The sequence below is a fragment of the Trachemys scripta genome, chromosome 12, assembly GCF_013100865.1.
Source record: "Trachemys scripta elegans isolate TJP31775 chromosome 12, CAS_Tse_1.0, whole genome shotgun sequence".
NCBI classification, from domain to species: Eukaryota; Metazoa; Chordata; order Testudines; family Emydidae; genus Trachemys; species Trachemys scripta.
The window spans coordinates 40,097,130-40,115,608 of NC_048309.1; the positions used below are offsets into that span (position 1 = coordinate 40,097,130).

The 18,479-nt window shown below is 44.8% G+C and overlaps 1 gene segment (V, D, J or C); it reads left to right on the forward strand.

Moving 5' to 3' along the window:
* Positions 1-115: 115 nt before the first annotated feature.
* Positions 116-18,164, forward strand: LOC117885462. The segment is given in 6 exon segments: positions 116-370; positions 4,717-4,783; positions 12,701-12,991; positions 14,434-14,496; positions 16,817-16,933; positions 17,413-18,164. Coding segments are annotated over 5 exon segments (792 nt in total).
* The last annotated feature ends 315 nt before the right edge of the window (positions 18,165-18,479 follow it).

Below are 18,479 nucleotides of genomic sequence, written 5' to 3' on the forward strand. Positions count from 1 at the left end.
CTTCCCATGATGCACTTGCCTCCTCCCTTCCTCCCTCCCTCCCTGAAAGCAACAGCAAACAATCATTTTTGCTCCTAAGCCTGGTTATACATGCAGTCGCCATAGCACAGCAAGCATGGACCCCGCTCAGATGTACGCTGTTGTTGTGAGCATCACAAACACCTCGCGCATTCTCCTGCGGTATTGGCAGAGCCTAGCCAAGAGTCACCGTGCGGAAGAATATGATGCCACACAAACAGCTGTGCTGGAAGCCATGGAATGGAGCAATTCGCACACGCTGGCAGCGGCAGCCGGGCTTGTTGACACAGTGGAACGCCTCTTCTGGGCCTGGGAAACAAGCACAGACTGGTGGGACCGCATCGTGATGTGGGTATGGGATGAGGAGCAGTGGCTGCATAACTTTCGACTGTGTAAGGCCACTTTCATGGAACTTTGTGAATTGCTTTCCCCAGCCCTGAAGTGCAGAAATTCCAAAATGAGACCTGCTTTGACAATTGTGAAGCAAGTGGTGATAGCCCTGTGGAAGCTTGCAATGCCAGATTGCTACCGGTCAGTCGGGAATCAGTTTGGAGTGGGTAAATCTACCATGGGGGCTGCTGTGATCCAAGTAGCCAGGACAATCAATTCACTTCTGCTAAGAAGGGTAGTGACTCTGGGAATTGTGCAGGACATAGTGGATGGCTTTGCCATGATGGGATTCCCTAAGTGTGGTGGGGTGATAGACGGAACACACATCCCTATCTTGGCACCAGACCACCTTGCCAAAGAGTACATAAACCATAAGGGCTACTTCTCAATGGTGTTGCAAGTGCTAGTGGATCACAAGGGCCATTTCACTGACATCAACATGGGATGGTCGGGAAAGGTACATGACACACGCATCTTTAGGAACTCCAGTCTCTTCAGAAAGCTTCAAGAAGGAACTTTATTCCCAGATCAGAAAATTACCATTGGGGATGTTGAAATGCCGGTAGTTATCCTTGGAGACCCAGCCTACCCCTTGCTCCCGTGGCTCATGAAGCCGTACACAGGCAGCCTGGACAGCAGTAAGGAGCAGTTCAACCCTAGGCCAAGCAAGTGCACAATGGTGGTAAAATGTGTCTTTGGATGTTTAAAGGGACGCTGGTGCAGTTTACTCACTGGGTTAGACCTCAGTGAAAGCAATATTCCCATTGTTGTTGTTGCTTGCTGTGTGCTCCATAATAGCTGTGAAAGTAAGGGGGGAAAGTTTCTGGTGGGGTGGGGGGTTGAGGCAGATCACCTGGCTGCCAATTCTGAGCAGCCAGGCGCCAGGGCAATAAGAAGAGCACATCGAGGCGCACTGCATCTCCGAGAGGCTTTGAAAACCAGTTTAATGAATGACCCAACACTGATGTGACAGTTCTGTGTGTTGTTCCTTACCAACCTGCCCCCTTTTTCGCATGTACTGCCCTGTAAACTAACCCCCACCAACCACTGTGTGCACAGTGAATAAAGAGCCTCTTGTCCTCAATTCATGCATTTTTATTATGCTAACAAATCCTGAACAGAGACAGCACCGAATGGCAATGATAACCAGGTAAGGGCCTGATAACACAGGGAGGGAGGGGCAGGGACATACGGCTTATTACAATCGCTGTGGGAATGAGAGCTTTCTGCTCCATGAACCATCCCCTGGAGTTGAGTTCAAGGGATAATGGACCCCCACACACATTTTAGGACATCTGGGAGAGGAGGATATGGAACTTGGTGAGGAGGGCAGCTGGTTCATCATTGGGGGCAGTGGGACTCCTAGGTCTAGCTGCCTTTCCTGCATCTCAACCAGACACCTCGACATGTCTGTTTGCTCCCCTATAAGCTGCAACATCTCTTGCGTGTCACGGTCTTGTTCCTTGCATGCTTTCCTGCCCTCTTGGCCAGTGCGTATGCTCTGAGAGTGTGAACCTCCATGCATGGAGCTGATCCCTGTCAGCCTCATTGGAACACATCAAATCACAGAACATGTCTTCCCCTCCCTGCTTTTTTTGCCTTCTAATCTGGGACAGCCTTTGTGCTGGAGTGGAGGAAGCACCCACAGACAAGGTTGCAGCTGCAAGGAAAAAAAAAGCCACAAGGGTAGCCTTACAGAACATATTTGTTGAAAACAAAAGGTTAACTCTTGCAATGAATGGAACACTTCACAGCAGTAAATACATTCCCTGAGGTACTCGGCCAATTTTGTGTTTTAAAAGAAGAGCCTGCCAGTAAGGTACAGCACACGGCAGAGCACTGGGCAGCAGATTTCGGTTTGCAGGCAGGCATGGTGAGCACACACGAAAGGGTAGGTGATGTCAGGACACAAATGGGGACATTTTTTGGTGGGGAAACTCTTGGCACATAAACAGGCTTTTCTGGGGAGCACCCTTTGTATGGCTGGACTGGCCACCACTGTATCCCAATTGTTTACCTCAAATTAAACAGTAACCACAATTGCTTTCAACCCCTGTAGTGTGATTAGAAGTGTGCACTCGCAAAAGGTGCCTTCCCCGCCATCACAGTCCCACACCAGTGGATCCTGGGAGGGGATTGGCTCCAGAGTTAGGAAAAAGTCCTGACTGTCAGGGAGAATGGATCCTCCGCTTGCCTGCTGTGCATTCTCCTCCTTCTCTTCCTCAACAACAATGTCCTCCTCGTTGTTGCCCATGGCCGCCTTGGTCCCCTGCGAGGTATCCACGGAGAGTGTTGGGGTCCTGGTCGGGTCCCTGCCTAGAATCGCATGCAGCTGCTCATTGAAGCAGCATGTCTGTGGCTCCACACCAGAGTGACTGTTCACCTCCCTTGTCTTCTGGTACACTTGTGTGAGCTCCTTTATTTTCACACGGCACTGCTGTGTGTCCCTGGTGCAGCCTTTCCCCCCCATGCCCTGTGCGATTTTGGCACAGACGTCAGCGTTTCTTCTGCTGGTTCGGAGCTCTGCCTGCACAGACTCTTCTCCCCACACAGCGATCAGAGCCAGTGTCTCCTGCATGCTCCACGCTGGAGCGCGTTTGTGTACCTGTACAGCCATGGTCAGCCGTGGTGGTGAGCTCTCCACACTGATCAAACAGGAAATGAAATTCAAAAGTTCCCAGGGCTTTGCCTGTGTACCTGGCTGAAGAGCAGTGGAGTTGAAAGTGATGTCCAGAGCGGTCACATTGGAGCACTCTGGGACACCTCCCGGAGGCCAATCCCATCAAATTATACAGCGTTGTGTCTACACCACCCCTAATTCGACCCAGGAAGGTCAGCGCTAGTGCTACTCCTCTTGCCGAGGTGGAGTACAGGCATCGATTTTAGAAGCCCTTTATTTCAGCAGAAAGGGCTCTGGAGTGTAGACAGGCACATTATAAATTAGACCCAACACAGGGAATGTCGATCTAACGCCGTAGTTTAGACCAGGCCGTAGTCTCATTGACTTTAATGAAACACTGGCTCCCAGGGGCCACATTTTCAAAGGTATCTAGGCATAAAGTTGCAGATGGTGCCCAATTGTGATGCGTGTTCTGAGCTTGATGAGTCATCTGAGGTAATTACCTGCCAGTTCTAAGGGTCCAGCCAATCCACAAGCTAGGGTCTAACCAAGTGACCCCCAAGGCAGGGTCCTCATGAAAGCAGCCAGCACAGTCTGCCTGGTGTTGCTACCTTGCTGAGATGTGCCCAGATGTGCCCAGATGTGCCTGGTAGTTCTGATGGACTGCTCCTGCTCCAGCCACAGCCAGTCACCAGGTTGCCCTGTCACCAATGGGATTTTCAAACAGTGCCTAAGAAGGTTAAGGGCCAGATTTGTAACGGTATTTAGGCACCTAGTGGGATTTTCAAAAGTCTCTATGTGGTAATTCCCATTGGTTTTAGGCATCTAGATGCTTTTGAAAATCTCACCAGGCACCTAAATACCTTTACAAATTTGGCCCTAAGTCCCTAACTCCCATGTATTCCAAAGAGAGTTAGGCTCCTAAGCTACTTAGCCCCTTTTAAAAATCCCACTAGGTGTCTATCTGTACCTATAGGTGCCTAAATACCTTTGTTAATCTGTCTCCAAATCCCTTAGGTAGCTTTGAAAATCTCAGCCTCTGTGTCTAACTTCCTTAGGCTCCTTTGAAAATGCCAGTCTAGAACTCAAGCTCTGGGCTCCCCGCAAGTCTGAAAATCTTGGCCCCGTCTTCATGTTGCCGAGGCTGGAATGAAGCTGTGGTAAGCAACCGCTTTGATTTTCTTGGAACAGTCCCTGAGAAGTCACATGGCTGCAGGCACTCTCACAGCTCTGTACCGTGAGACAGAAGAGGGATTTTTGTAATGAGGTGTAGCACTGTGTTGGGGGGATATACGAGCACAGTGACACAAACTCCATAGAGTGCCGTACAAAAACCTGCCGATGAAGGAAAAGCAATATTTCGTGGGGAAAAATACAGTAACCCGAAATTTCAGAGGAGGTAACTACAGTACTTTTTATTCTTTTTCTTCATATTTCCATGTAGCCCCCGAGAAACAGTTTGAGCAATATCCTAAGAGCTGGGAAGAAGGTTTAGCTCAGAAGCATCTTCTGGAATAAAGTCTTTGGAATCATTCAACTACAGAATGATTTTTTCTCATTTTTGGCAGAAATAGGACACGATACACACTTCCTGGCTCTGGATAATGTGTCTTGTAAGGATAAAGTCCTGTTTTTAGTCCTCTGTCTTGGCATGTCCACGGAGGTCCTAGAGACCTATTCTTCAGCAGGCTACAAACAATGTGGATACAGATAAACTCATCTTCGGGAAAGGGACCACTGTCACAGTAGAACCAAGTAAGTACAACGCTTTGTATGTTTAAAATTACACTCGAAGGGAAGGGGAGCATTGCTCCGTGGTTCCACACAGAAATGATTTTGCTTTCTGGGGTCTGAGAGGTTTTTCTTGCCAGCTAAAGACTCAGCTCAGATGCATTGCATAGCTCCTTTGGCCCTAGCGGTCCAGATTCCCAACTTGTGGAAACCGGCATCACTCCATAGCCATCAAAGGGCCAGATCCCTCCCTGGAGTAAATTGGATGTGGCTCTATTGGAGTAAGTGGACCCGATCCCTAGCCGGTGCATATCTGCATAGCCACAGCAGAGCCAGTGGTCTACATCCTGAGCTGATATATATTGGTGTAGCTCTGCTGAGTCAATGGAGTTACACCGATTTACACTGGCTCAGGATCTGGTAATCCGGGCCAGATTTGGTGTAAAAATGCCTCAGCGCCCTAAACGTCAGTGGCTTTGCAGGGTTTTAGGTCAGTTCAGAACGCAGGCCCCAGGGTTGAAGGCTGATGCTCTAGGGAGGTTTTGCGATGGCTCTCTAACTCTGTGGAGTATGAGAAACTGATTTTCGGGAGCGGCACCAAAGTGACTGTGGAACCAAGTGAGTAATTCATCCACGAAAAGAAGCGTGAGAGTTTTTCACGTTCCTGAAATAATGGCGTAATAACCTGGGGCTGAAGTTTCGAAAACTGCCTAAGCAATTGGGATGTCCAAGTTCCTGCAGAATGAATGGGAATTGGGTGTCCAAATTGCTTGGATGATTGGGAAAATGTCACCCATGAAATGTAAGGTTCTATTTAGAAAAGTAATTACAGTTTTCAGAGAGGGTTGAAATATGGGGTGGATCAATGGGACAACTTTATAAGTGGTTGCTGGATTTCTTTGTCTCGAGTTCTGTGGGTGTAAACTGAAGAAATTGGGGTAGGTGGTCGTTGTTGGTTTTTGTTTTGGAAAATGAAGCTCTAACTTAAAGGGAAAAGATCTGGGGTTTGTGAGTCAGTTCATGAAGTTCCAGAATTTCTCTGAGCGAGATGGAACATGTAAGTTTTTGTAGGGCCCATTTGAAGTGTGTTAACACATTGCCCTTGATCTTTGGGAAAGGCACTCAGCTGAGAGTTGAACCACGTAAGTATTTATCAAGTGTATTTTTGAGCTTTTGGGGAAGGGTATAGTGGGGGAAAGATTGATTTTATTGTTCAGAAATATCCAACTCTGTATAGAAACTGACAGCAGAACAGTTCTTGGTTGATGATGGGTAAAATTTTCAAAAGCAGCCAAGGCTTAGATGCTCAAAAGTCTCATGTGTCTAATTTCCATTGAAATCACGTAGACACTTAGTCAGTCACATAGACTTTCAATGAGGCTTCAGCTCCTAAGGTCCAGATTTAAATGTATTTCGGTGACTACCGCTGTCGAAAGGTGCCTCGTAAGATTTTTCAAAAGCACCTAGATCTCTAACTCCCATTGAAATCAATGCATCTCGACCCGTTTGAAATCCCCACCAAGTGCCTATCTGCATCTTGAAATACCTATAAAACCAGCCTAAGTGAACCTAAATACCTTTACAAATCTAGCTTGTGGGTGCTTTTGAAAATGTTACCCTTGAAAACCCAATTCCCATGACAATGACAGGATTTGGGTGTCCAAATTCCCTAGGCAACGTTATATGTTTTCAACCTTTTGCATACTTCATGAAGGAGATTTCCCAGAAATGCTGAAGGAAGCTAGGAGCACAGTTCCCTTGGCACTTTTGAAAAGCCTCCTCCATGAACAGAGCACAGAGAGCGTTCAGTCATACATACCGCTGTATATTTACAAGTTGTTGGGTGAGGTGGGTTAAGGAATAGTTGGATATAGGGAGAAGCTTAATATTCTGTGTGAATTTTTGCATTTTTTAACAATCTTTTTTATATTGATTTTTTTGAGAACACCGTTAAAAGAAGTGATAAAAAATGGCCTTGAGGTGGGAGGTACAATCAATTGCGTTCATTAGTGAATCTAGAAAACGTGTATACGATTTGGGTCCTTGTTGCTGTTAAAACTCAGTAGAGTGAATTCCTAGCATGGAAATATCTGCTAGTCCAGCTTCATTACAATCAGAGGGGCCAGATCTCCAGCTGGTGTCAATCAAGAGAAACCAGTGAAGCCAAATGCTCACCTGGTGTAAATGGATGTAGCTCATATGAAGTCAGTTGGACCAGCTCCCCAGGCCCCGGGCCCTGGGCCAGGTCAGCAGCTGAGGTAAATGGACATAACTCCAGTGAAGTCAATCGGGTGGGAATCTCGGGGGGTGTCATTTGCCAAAGCGCTATTGATTTTACAGAACCTCAGATGACAAGTCCAGAAGGGGCCGTTGTGATCATTTAATCCGACCTCCTGTATATCACCGGCCACAGAACTTTCCCCAAAATAATTCCCATCGAATATCTCTTGAAGAAACATCCTATCTTGACTTAAAAATGGCCAGTGCTGGAAAATCCCTTGGTAAACTGTTCCACTGGTTAATTACCCCCAGTGTTAAAATATACACCTTGTTTCCAATCTGAATTTATCTAGGTTCAACTTCCAGCCATTGGATCACGTTAAACCGCTCTCTGCTACATTGAAAACCCATTATCAAATGTTTGTTTCCTATGTAGATACCTATAAACTGTGATCAAATCACCCCTTAACCTGCTCTTTGTTAAGATAAACAGGTTCAGCTCCATGAGTCTATCACTTTCAGGCAGGTTTTCTCATCCTTTAATCATTCATCTTCTCTGACCCCTCTCCAATTTATCAACCTCCTTCTTGAATTGTGAGCACCAGAGCTGGACACAGGATTCCAGCAGAGGTTAAAATAAACTGTCTATTCCCCCTTTCTGCCCCCAAGGGCGGCATTGCCCTTCTGATCTCTGTAACCCAGCTATGCCAACTTGCACCACCCAAGAATCTGTCCCAGTGCAGTTGTGCCAGCAGCTCCGCACTTTGAGAGTGTCAGAGATCAGAGCACGTTTCAAGGTGTTCTCTGATAAGAGCAGCCCGGCTCTGGGGGTCTCTAGCAAAGCTGTGTTCGTGTAGCTAGGAAAGACCAAAGCGGGCTCTCTAGGCACACCGTTTTTGTACTGCCGCGTGTAACAGTGCCACAACAGCTCTTCTCTTCGGCAGCGGGACCCGGCTCACGGTGGAACCAGGTACGTACTTGTTATGCTTCAACGTCTCGGAATCATTATTGCCTGGGGCTAAGAATTGTTCCTATTCGGGTGACTAAAGATGGGCTCCCAGGCATCGACTTTGGCACCTCAGTAAAGGGGGTGACTTTTAAAAGCGCTGCGCTCCGGCCGCTGCCGCGCTCCTCAGGCCCGTCCCAAAGACGTACAACTTTCGGCCGGAGCCGCTGTGTGTTCAGGGGAGAAGCCGCTTATCGAGCCATCTCAACAAGGATTCAGGGGCCTAGGGTTTGGCGCTGGAACCGTGGCCTGTGGCTTTATGCTGGGGCTTTCTAACAGAGCCTAGGTGAGTTAGGTGCACAAGTCCCTCTGATTTCAGCACCTAGTTCTCTTAGGCACCTTTGAAAATCCCCGTGTGAAATCTAATCCGGAACCCTCACCTTAAGCTAACAATTGTCTGTGGGGTGAGCTCGGGCAAGTCCTAAATGCGATTCAGTTTCTCCATCTGTGAATGAGGATAATGAGACCGTATCCCCTTTGCAAAGCTCTCAGAGACTCGTGTATGGGAAGCGCTGTATGAGCGCGAGGCGTTATTTGTTACCATTATTGGTTGAGAACTCACCCCTGAGACCACCAGAGTGTGTTGTGGGGCGGGGGTGGGGAATGGAAAGAACTGCAGTGTCAAAAGTTTCCCCTTGCAAATAACTTAAGACCAAAGGGATGCTGGAAACTTCTCGCAGTTGGCAGAGATTGTTCTTTAGGGTTGGCATTTTCAAAGCCTCTTAGTGGATTTGGATGCTAAATGGCCATTAATATTAACAGGAATTATCCCAAATCTTTGAGAACCTCAACTTGGTATACACTTTATTTCCCATCAAGTGCTTTAGCCAGGGGTAAAATATCAGGGAGTATTTGTCAACCTTAAAAATACCTCCCTAAATGATCGCATTTCCTCAGTAGAGATCGCAGGTTCCTACACAGCCATTTCCCCCTTTGTTAGGAGAGGAATTAACTCATTTCAGTGGGAATGGAAGAGCAATTGGTCTGAGCTAGGTGTGTGCTAGAGAAATGCTGCAGGTGCCCAACCCAGAGCTGGGACTCGGGGTGAGAATTTAGCAGTGTGTTTACCACTGTGAAACTCACGTTTGGAAATGGGACTAAACTCACAGTCCAGCCAGGTGAGTGGGGGCAAAAAAAAGTTTGAAGGCTTCGCATAAACTAATAGTGAAGGCTGGGGTTTTGCAAGGAGCCTAAGGGACTTAGGCACCCAGATCTCATTGAATTTCAAAGGGAATCTGACACCTAAATCCTTACAGTTCCTTTGAAAATCCCAGCTTTGGGGCAAGATAGTGACACCCTGATGTTCATGAATCTTTTACTCCACAAGAGGCCCCATGATTTTAACAGGGTCATGCACAGAAGATGCTAATAAATGCGAGTAAAGTTCTCAGAACTTGGCCCCTAGATTCCAGAAGGTAATCCAGAAATTCACAGATTTCAGAGCACTTTCCAATCAGGTTTTTTTGAAGAGCCTTCTCATACTGTGTGCGAAGTGCTGATTCTTTAATATTTGGGAAAGGCACGACTTTGGCTGTGGAACCAAGTAAGTGTTGTATGTTCATCTCTCTCACTCTTTAGTCTGCACCTTTTCCCAGCATTAAATTCACTTTTTCTTTCAAAAGAGAGAGAGAGATATTCTCTGGTTGTTCTGGCGCTACAAAGAAGTACAAAGATAAAGAGTGGGTTTTTTTTTTCATAAAAACGTTTCTTTCCCATTGTTAATTCCATTTTTTCCTTTGCACTGGAGAAGAACGTTATCCAGGCTGAATAAATATAGTTGGCTGAAAATTTTTGACCAACGCTTTTAAACATTGAAAATAAACATTCCCCCACAAATCCATTATGTTCAAAACCTGTCAGCTGCTTTGAAAACATTCAGGTTTTTTGTATTTTTGAACGATACATTTAATCATTTTTAAATTGAGATTTTGATTGACATGTTTTCCTTTCCTGAAAACGGCATTGTTTGATGCTAGGAGTCATTTTTATAGCCCTTTTGATATTGTTATTGCTAAAAGTTAAGAGAAATCTTCCTGGAAAAAAAAGGAAGGGCATTTCCAAACCAGGAAAATGGAGACACATTTGAAACAAATGTCCCTGTTTCTACTGGCACGACTGAGGCCGAGAAGTAGTTACAACCAGCTGAATTTTCAGACTGAAGTGATCTGAGAGACTTCCTTTAGAGTAGGGTTTAAGACAAACTATGCAGTTATCTGCCTGGAGAGAAAGTGCTGGGCTTGGAAAGCTCCCACTGTGACTTTTGGAAGTGGAGTTAAGCTTTTGGTTGAGCCCAGGAAGGAACAGCTAGGTTGTATCGTCTATAGTGTTTGATTCCCATTGCATAAGCCAAAGGGAGATGTAGCGTCTCCATTTCACTGGTGCAAATCAGGCTTCCTCTGAAGCCACTCTTAGAGCAGCCTCTTGAGTTCTGTGCCTGGCCCTGCAGCACTGTGCGTGGGAGACCAGAGCTCTGACTTTTGGCAAAGGCACTAAGCTTTCTGTTGAGCCCGGTAAGTATCATTTTTGTTATCTTTGATATGTCAGTTGACTGCATTGCTACAGGTTCGCAGCTGGTGCAAACCAGCACGGCTCTGCCTACAGTGCAGCCACGCTGGTTCTAGGTCATCCAGCAGTTTGACCTGTTGTTTCCAGTGCCTAGATAATGGGGGTATGCTGGGCCAAATTATCCCCTTCTAAATCCGGAGTTTCAGAGTAGCAGCTGTGTTAGTCTATATCCGCAAAAAGAACAGGAGTACTTGTGGCACCTTAGAGACTAACAAATTTATTAGAGCATAAGCTTTCGTGGACTACAGCCCACTTCTTCGGATGCATACATACTCTAAGGTGCCACAAGTACTCCTGTTCTTAAATCCGGAGTGAGGCCATTAACAGGAATTGTGTTCCCACGGGGAGAGTCCGGCTTTAATGACTTTTATGACTATCAGTGGAGATAGGAGGTTGGTTTGACCAGCTCTTAGATTCATTTCGCACTAAGGTTCTGAGGGATCCGTTTGCAATGTCGGGTTTGTCTCACAGGGGCGGGCTGCATAATACAGAGATCACGGTACGGGGCTGTCAATAGGATAGGCCAGGCCAGAGAAGAGCTGTGTCATGTACCTGTTATTTTTATTGTAAGTTAAATTAACAAAATATCCTGGAGACCCAACACAACTGGAAAAGCAGCACATCTCTTAGCAGTGCAGAACTCGATCGCTTTGCGGGGTGTTATTGCGCTCTAGCTGGTGTGAACGGAAAGATTTCCCATCGAACTTAGCGCTGTTGCTGATTTACACCGGGGGGGATTTGGCCCTTTGATAGGCTCGAGCTCTTAGGTCAGTTTGCACCACCCCATTGAATCCCATTGATCTATGGCTGATTGACGCCAGCTGGTGTTTGGTCCCACTGACTCCAATGCAGCAACGTGGATTTATATCAGAGGCAACTTGGTTTTTCTTCATATGTACATAATTGTCAACATCTACTTCACACCTCAGAAAACCCTGGCGACGAGCAGTTAAATTTCAGGCACTGACAGTGCCCCTGTATCCCTCAGGCCATTCCATATTAACTAGGTTTTCTGGATATTCACGTTAATGAAACATTTTGAGACACCAGCATGAAGTGGTCTGATGAAATCAGATTTGTTTGCCTTTAAAGTGCCCATAATAACACTTCTCCAGAGAGGGTTCTGTTCCTTGGTTCACTCACACATGGGAAACACATTTAAAAGATGCAGTAAGAGTTGAAAAATATTGTTATAGCTCTTAGTAGAATTGCAAAAGTCTCTGAGGAAATCGGCAGCTGTAAATGAATAAAGGATTTTTGTTTTTTGCCGCCGTTACTAAAGTACACTAAAGTGGTACTTTACTCCGGAAGTAGAGCCATGGTTTCTGGTGCATTCCTTGTAGAGCCAGGAGTAAAAGAGAGCAGAGTCGGTCACCCACTGACTGAACTTTCTCCCTTACCGTTATTGCGATGGTTATGGGTTTTGGCCACATCAAAAAGCCGTGGACCACGCAGAACCTTCCCGCGGGTGCATTTATAATTTCAGAACAGGTGCCAAGATGACGCCAATGCAGGATTAAATTATGCTGTTGAGTGTTATGCGATAGATGTTCGGAGTTTGCTAATTTTAAGGCCTCCTTGTTAAAGACTGAAGTTCTCACTCGCACAGGAGAGGCTACTGATGCATGTGAGCTCTCACCAATATAAGTAAGTGTTAAGGACATAGGGAACCTGGGAATTGGTTTTGATATTCATATAAATGTCCACTCTTGAGTTTTCAGGCTGGGCTTTTGAGTGCACAACTCCTTTAGTCTCCTCTGAAAATCACAGCCATAGTTCCCATCTCTCTCCCCGTCTCTGTCTTCTGTAGTTCGTTCTGCGTCAGCACCTCTTGCTGGTATTTTCAGCAAGGATTCCAGCTAGTGAAAGTTGCATCTAGAAATACGGGTTTTAAAAAATACCTCAGATGATGGTTTCTCCAATTACCATCAGCAGGGCCTGTATCCGAACCAGCAATTTGGAGATGTAGCCTCTATAGCCCATCACCATATCCAAAACTGAGGGGAAGGGATGCCCTTTCCATTGCTATATCTGACCCAGAGGCGAGAGACTCCATATTCTATGACTTTATTCTATGACCCTTAACCTAACTCTCCCTCCCTTTAGAGTTTAATCTAATTAAATTATAACCATCAATTATTTGTTTTCAGAAAATCCAGGGACTTCCAGTCCATCCGTCTTTGTTGTGAAATCTGCACCGCCAAAACAAAGCGATGGCCAAAAGTTGACGGCGGCTTGTTTAGCTAAGGATTTCTACCCCAAGGCCATAGAAGTAAACATGCGTCCTGAGACAGACTCGGTATACAAATCGAAAGAAGGCATTCTCTCTTCAAATGGGAAATACAGCATGATCCAGGTGGTGAAGGTTGACCCGAATGAAAAAGTGGAGTGCTTTGTTAAACACGTCGAAGAATATTTTAATAAAACGCAGCCTCAATCAGGTACAGTTATATGGCGCAAATGTGAATTTTATCATCGCTTTCCAGATGCACCTCATTTCATGGTGCGTCATAGTCCTGAATTCAAGGATACCCATCCCTACCCAGAAATGTTCGAAAAAACTTCTAATGGGAGCTAGGGGCCGGATGTCCAGTGGTGTTTCAGTGCCCAAAGACAGCGCCCAAATATTTTGTTTCAAAAGCACCTACGCAGTTCCTTCCTAACTCATTTAGGGCCAGATTTTTAATGGTACTTAGGTCCCAGTGGTGGTTAGGCACTTAGATGTTTTTGAAAAGTCCAACTAGGTGCCTAAATCCCTTTAAAAATCTCAACCCCGGTGACATTTTAAATAGCATCTAGACGTCTAACACCCATTAATCACTAAGGCACCTGAATACATCTTTAGTCACTTTTGTAAATCTAACCCTAGATGGGAAATGTGTCAAACCCAATGTTTCTGTGTTGAAAAATGAGCTTTTAAGAATATGAACAAATTTCCCCATTTAATGTTTCATGACATTTTAATCAAAGTTTTTAAGGAAACATTCTCGACAATATTATTGAAATGGTGATTCGAATTTTCAGTAATGTAAAGCTGGATTTTAGCTAAACAAAGAATTTTGAAAACAATTTGGATTCTATTTTTGATTTAAAAAAGAAGACCAAGATAAAGTTTGAAAAAATAAACCATGGCTCAGTTTTGAACTTAGCAATGAAATTAACTTCAAAATGTAACTTTTTCTTGGTGAAACTAGCCTTACATTTTTCAGCCAGTGCTAGTTGAAAATATTTCTATTATGACTTAGATTTTCACAGCCACCTCATGGATTTGGATGTTGAATTCTCATTTACAGAAATGGGAATTGGGATTACAAATCTCAACCTTAACTTGTGATCCGACTTCACATAAAGCCTCCTATTGACACCAGTGAGACTTGGATTAGGTGTTTAACTTTGTTTCATTAAATTAATCACGGCTTTTCAAATATTTTGTTTCAAAACCTTTTCTTGGTGGAAAATAGGATTTTTTTAAGCATGGATTTTAACAGAAAGTGTCAGCTTTTTGAGAATTTTTTGATTTTTAGTCAGAAAAAAAAAGATTTTTCCCCCCAAAAGGCTTTTGTTTTGGGCTGGTTTTAGCTGATTTCCACCCCCCCCCCCAGTTTTCAGCTAAACTTTTGGGCCAGAATTGTTTGGGTTTTGGTTGCTGAACACCAAAATACAACGTGTTTTTTTGTTTTGTTTTGTTTTGTTTTTGACAGTATGTCTACTTTTTCTGTGGGGGGGAAATAAAAAAAAAATTATGACCAGGTCAAAAGTTAATTTCAACCTGATTTTCAAACATTTCCATTCACTCATTACTGGGTGCGGGGAGGTTGTATTTATCTGTTGTTTCATAATTGTTTTAATTGAACTATATTTTCATTTTTCTCTCTTTCAACAGCTCCCATCTCGGCCCCAATCAATAACACTCAAGTGTGTGAATCTTCAAATCCCACGTTCGAAGGTTAGTTACCCAAAATAAAATGAAATATAATGAAGGGCCAGTGGGATTATGTTTGTTTGAGGGTGGGATTCAATGCGGATATTTGAAAATGGAATCTCTCCGTTGAAAAATAATGTTTAACGTTTGACTCTTTATGGAACACTGGCAGTTTGTTTGCTGAACACCAAAACACAACGTGTTTTTGTTTTGTTTTGTTTTGTTTTTGACAGTATGTCTACTTTTTCTGTGGGGGGGAAATAAAAAAAAAATTATGACCAGGTCAAAAGTTAATTTCAACCTGATTTTCAAACATTTCCATTCACTCATTACTGGGTGCGGGGAGGTTGTATTGATATTTTTTGTGCTCTTTCCACACAGCAGTGCTGCTCACCAACAATCGCTATTCCTAGGGCCCTACCAAATTCACGGCCGTGAAAAACACATCACGGACTGTGAAATCTGGTCTCACCCCTGACATCTGGTTAGTGTAGGGGAGGGGCAGAGCAGGGCGCGCTTACCATGTGCCAGGCTCCAGATGCTAGCCCTGAGTGGGCTCAGGAGGGACAGGACTTCCTTTGCCCCCACAGGGGCCACTCCCAGGGCTGAGTCAGACCCATCTCCGAGAACCTCCCACGGCTGCAGGAAGCTCCGGGGGGGCTGGCTGGGAGCCCAGCTCTGTAGGCAACACTGCCACCACCAGCAGTGCAGAAATGGAGGTGGTAATACCACGACCTCCCCTAGCATTGCCTTAACCCCCCCCCCCAGCAGCCCACTTTTGGGTCAGGAGCCCCACGGTTACAACACAGTGAAATTCATAGATTCATAGATTCATAGATTATAGGACTGGAAGGGACCTCGAGAGGTCATCGAGTCCAGTCCCCTGCCAGATTGTCAGATTTTAAAATGTCAGATTTTAAAAATTCTATGACTGTGAAATTGATGAAAATGGATGGTGAATGTGGGAGGGCCCTTGGTATGCATGGAGTCAGGTTGTCTGGAGTGGCTCACAACCATGAGGGCCTACCTCAGGGCAGACTGTCAAAAACAGGGCAGACACCCCAAACTGGTGGTGTGTTGTATAATAAGATTTCACCAACTCAGTACCAAATGGGAACTCCTGGATCACCGTACCAGGCTTACCATGGAGTCACAGACAGTCCCTTTTGATGCTCCAGTCTATCTTGCCACCCAGATAAATGGGACTTAGTCACTTACACCAAAAATCATACCACACTCAGGTTGCTTCCAGTCCCAAGAGACCAGTCACTTACCCCTAGAACAATTGGCGCCCTAGATCTTACACCAAAGACAACGCCTGTGGAGAATCATATAATAAACTATCGAAAGGTTTATTAATTAGGAAAAAGGAATAAGAGAGTTTCCTACAGGCTAAAGGAAGCAAACATAGACACACCAATGAGTTACCAGCTAATCCTAAGAGTGGCAGAGTTGTAGTGATCTGTCAATTCAAAGTGTTGTCAGGGCAGACCAAGGTGACAGAACTCTCTGCCCTTCAGAGTTCAAACAGCTAAAAAGATGGAAACTTTTCCGGTGGACTTGCTTTATTTCCTTCATTCAGCTTCCAAGCCCACAGGACCAGCTTCCTTGCAAGTAGCATTTCCCAGGTGTGATAGGGCCACTATACAATCCTTTGTATTGCAATGGTTCCTGGTGGCCCATCTGAGTGTGATGGTATATCTGGATGGGCAGGGGGACGGGGGAGGGGAATGAGTCTTCTGCCTGAGGTCGTAAGTTCAGAGCAAATATTGTTAAAGTTATAAAGCAAAACTTACATCTTTTCTACAGCCATGGCAAGTGGGACTGATGCATTCAGCACCTTACAAGCATCTGAGAGAGTCTAAATCCTGGAGACATTCTTAGAAGACTAATACCTATTTTGAGCAAAACTAACAAATAGGTGACCTGGTCTGGTCTCCAGCTATGAGTTTGTCAGTTCTTAGCTAATGCCTGCAGCCTGGGCAAGAACTGGCATCTGCCCTGCCAGTGTCACACACAGGCTGAATACAAATGAAATCCACAGTCTGGATAAAATAAAGGAATGCTACTTTGCCTGTCTGTGCAAAGTGTCTCTGTCTTCTCTCGCTCTAGATTGCTGTATTTTTCTTTAATTATTTGTGATTGTTTCGTTCAATCTTGTGCTAACTCTCTCTCTTTCTAAAATGTCTCTTTGCCTTCTTTCTTTCTTTCTTTCTTTCTTTCTTTCTTTCTTTCTTTCTTTCTTTCTTTCTTTCTTATAATTTTTATTGAGGTGTTTCCCACTTTCTGCTGATATAAAACCATTTGATCCAAGGCATTCCCTCCCTTCTTTTCCCCCCCACAGAGCCAAACATGGAAAAAGTGAACATGCTGTCAGTGACTGTGCTGGGTCTGCGAGTTCTGCTTGCCAAAAGCATCGCCTTCAACATGCTCATGACGGTCAAGTTGTTCATTTTCTGAGGTAGGAACTCTTACTATCATAGTGTCCATTTCGGGGTTTAGGGGGTCATTGTTAGTGATTTTCAAAGGACTTTATGGGAGTTTTGGGATACGAAATCCCATTGAAAGCCAATGGGAGTCAATGGGCCAGATCTCCAGCTGGTATAATTCAGCCGTAACTCCACTGGAATCGATGGAGAGATCCCCAACAGGTATAAATTGTCTGCACACCCACTGATTCCATTTGCGGATGCAGATTCTCAGCAGCCTTCAGAAAGGAGGGCCGTGGTCAGGCGCCCAGAATGAGAGGTTGCTTTTGGAAATGTTGGCCTACGATGCCCAAAGTCACCCAGAAAGCCTGAGAATCGAGCACAGATCTTCTGTCTCAGACTCTGGGCCATCAGCCATTACAGATCATCACCAGAGCGTAGACACCGGAGTGCCGGTTAGTGAAATGGACAGTGTCCACAATGTCTAACCACAGATCTATCGTTTTCATAGGTTGTGACGAGTGAACCAGCAACGGGCTGAGGCCAGGAGACAGGGACCAGTGCCAGAGACTTCAGTTGGGGCAGATAAACCAGTGTAACGCTATTGGAGTGAGTTGGAACAAATCCCCAACTGGTGTAAATGGACGTAGCGCCTTCGGAGTCAATGGGCCACATCCCCAACTGCTGTCAATCGGCGACTTCAATACGTCTATCCCAATTATCACCTTCTCCGGATTTGTCCCCAGATCTTCTTTTCCATGTTTTAAATTATTCAGTTTTTTCTGTTCTCCTTTCCCTTCATTGCTAGTTAGTTCTGACTCTTAACTGATGTATCACAAGATAGTAAGTACTTGTATTCTTTTTCAGTCTTCTGTTTAATAGGAATATTTAGCGGGAAGTTTCCCTACCACAGTATTACACTGAGGCTTCCAAATCTCTTAGGCAGCTTTGCAAAATCTCAGTTTGATTTTTTCACTATATAAAAATACTGTTTTATTGCTTAGAAAATCCATTCACGGCTGAAGGATGTTATCATTTTAGTGTAGAAAATTTGCTCCAGGTCTGTCACTGGTATAAATTGGTACAACTCCATTGACTTCAACAGAGCTGTGCTGATACATACCAGCTGAGGGTGTATTGACATATGTATTCACAATATTTTTAATAGCTAGTAATTTCACCTTGGAGATCTGTGCATTTATATGGAACCGGTGGTTGTAGCTTTCAGTGCTTACTACTGAAATAATAAAGGTGATTGTGTAAAAGGAAAGAACGACCTTTTCTTTTATCCTCTGTCTTCAGTGATTCTGAATTTATTCTAGTCATGGGTGAGTGGTTGGGTCTGAGCTAATCACCAAGGATTTTATTCAATGGCCACTGAAGTCCAGAAATCCAGGGGTTACAGCCATGAATTTCTGTGAATTGAGTTCATCTGTCTGTGGACTTGTTGGAAGAAAAACACTGCACAAAACTGTTCCCACTTTCATCACTAAGGGTGGGATTTTGAAAATGGCATTTTGTAGTTACAGAGTAGCAGCCGTGTTAGTCTGTATCCGCAAAAAGAAGAGGAGTACTTGT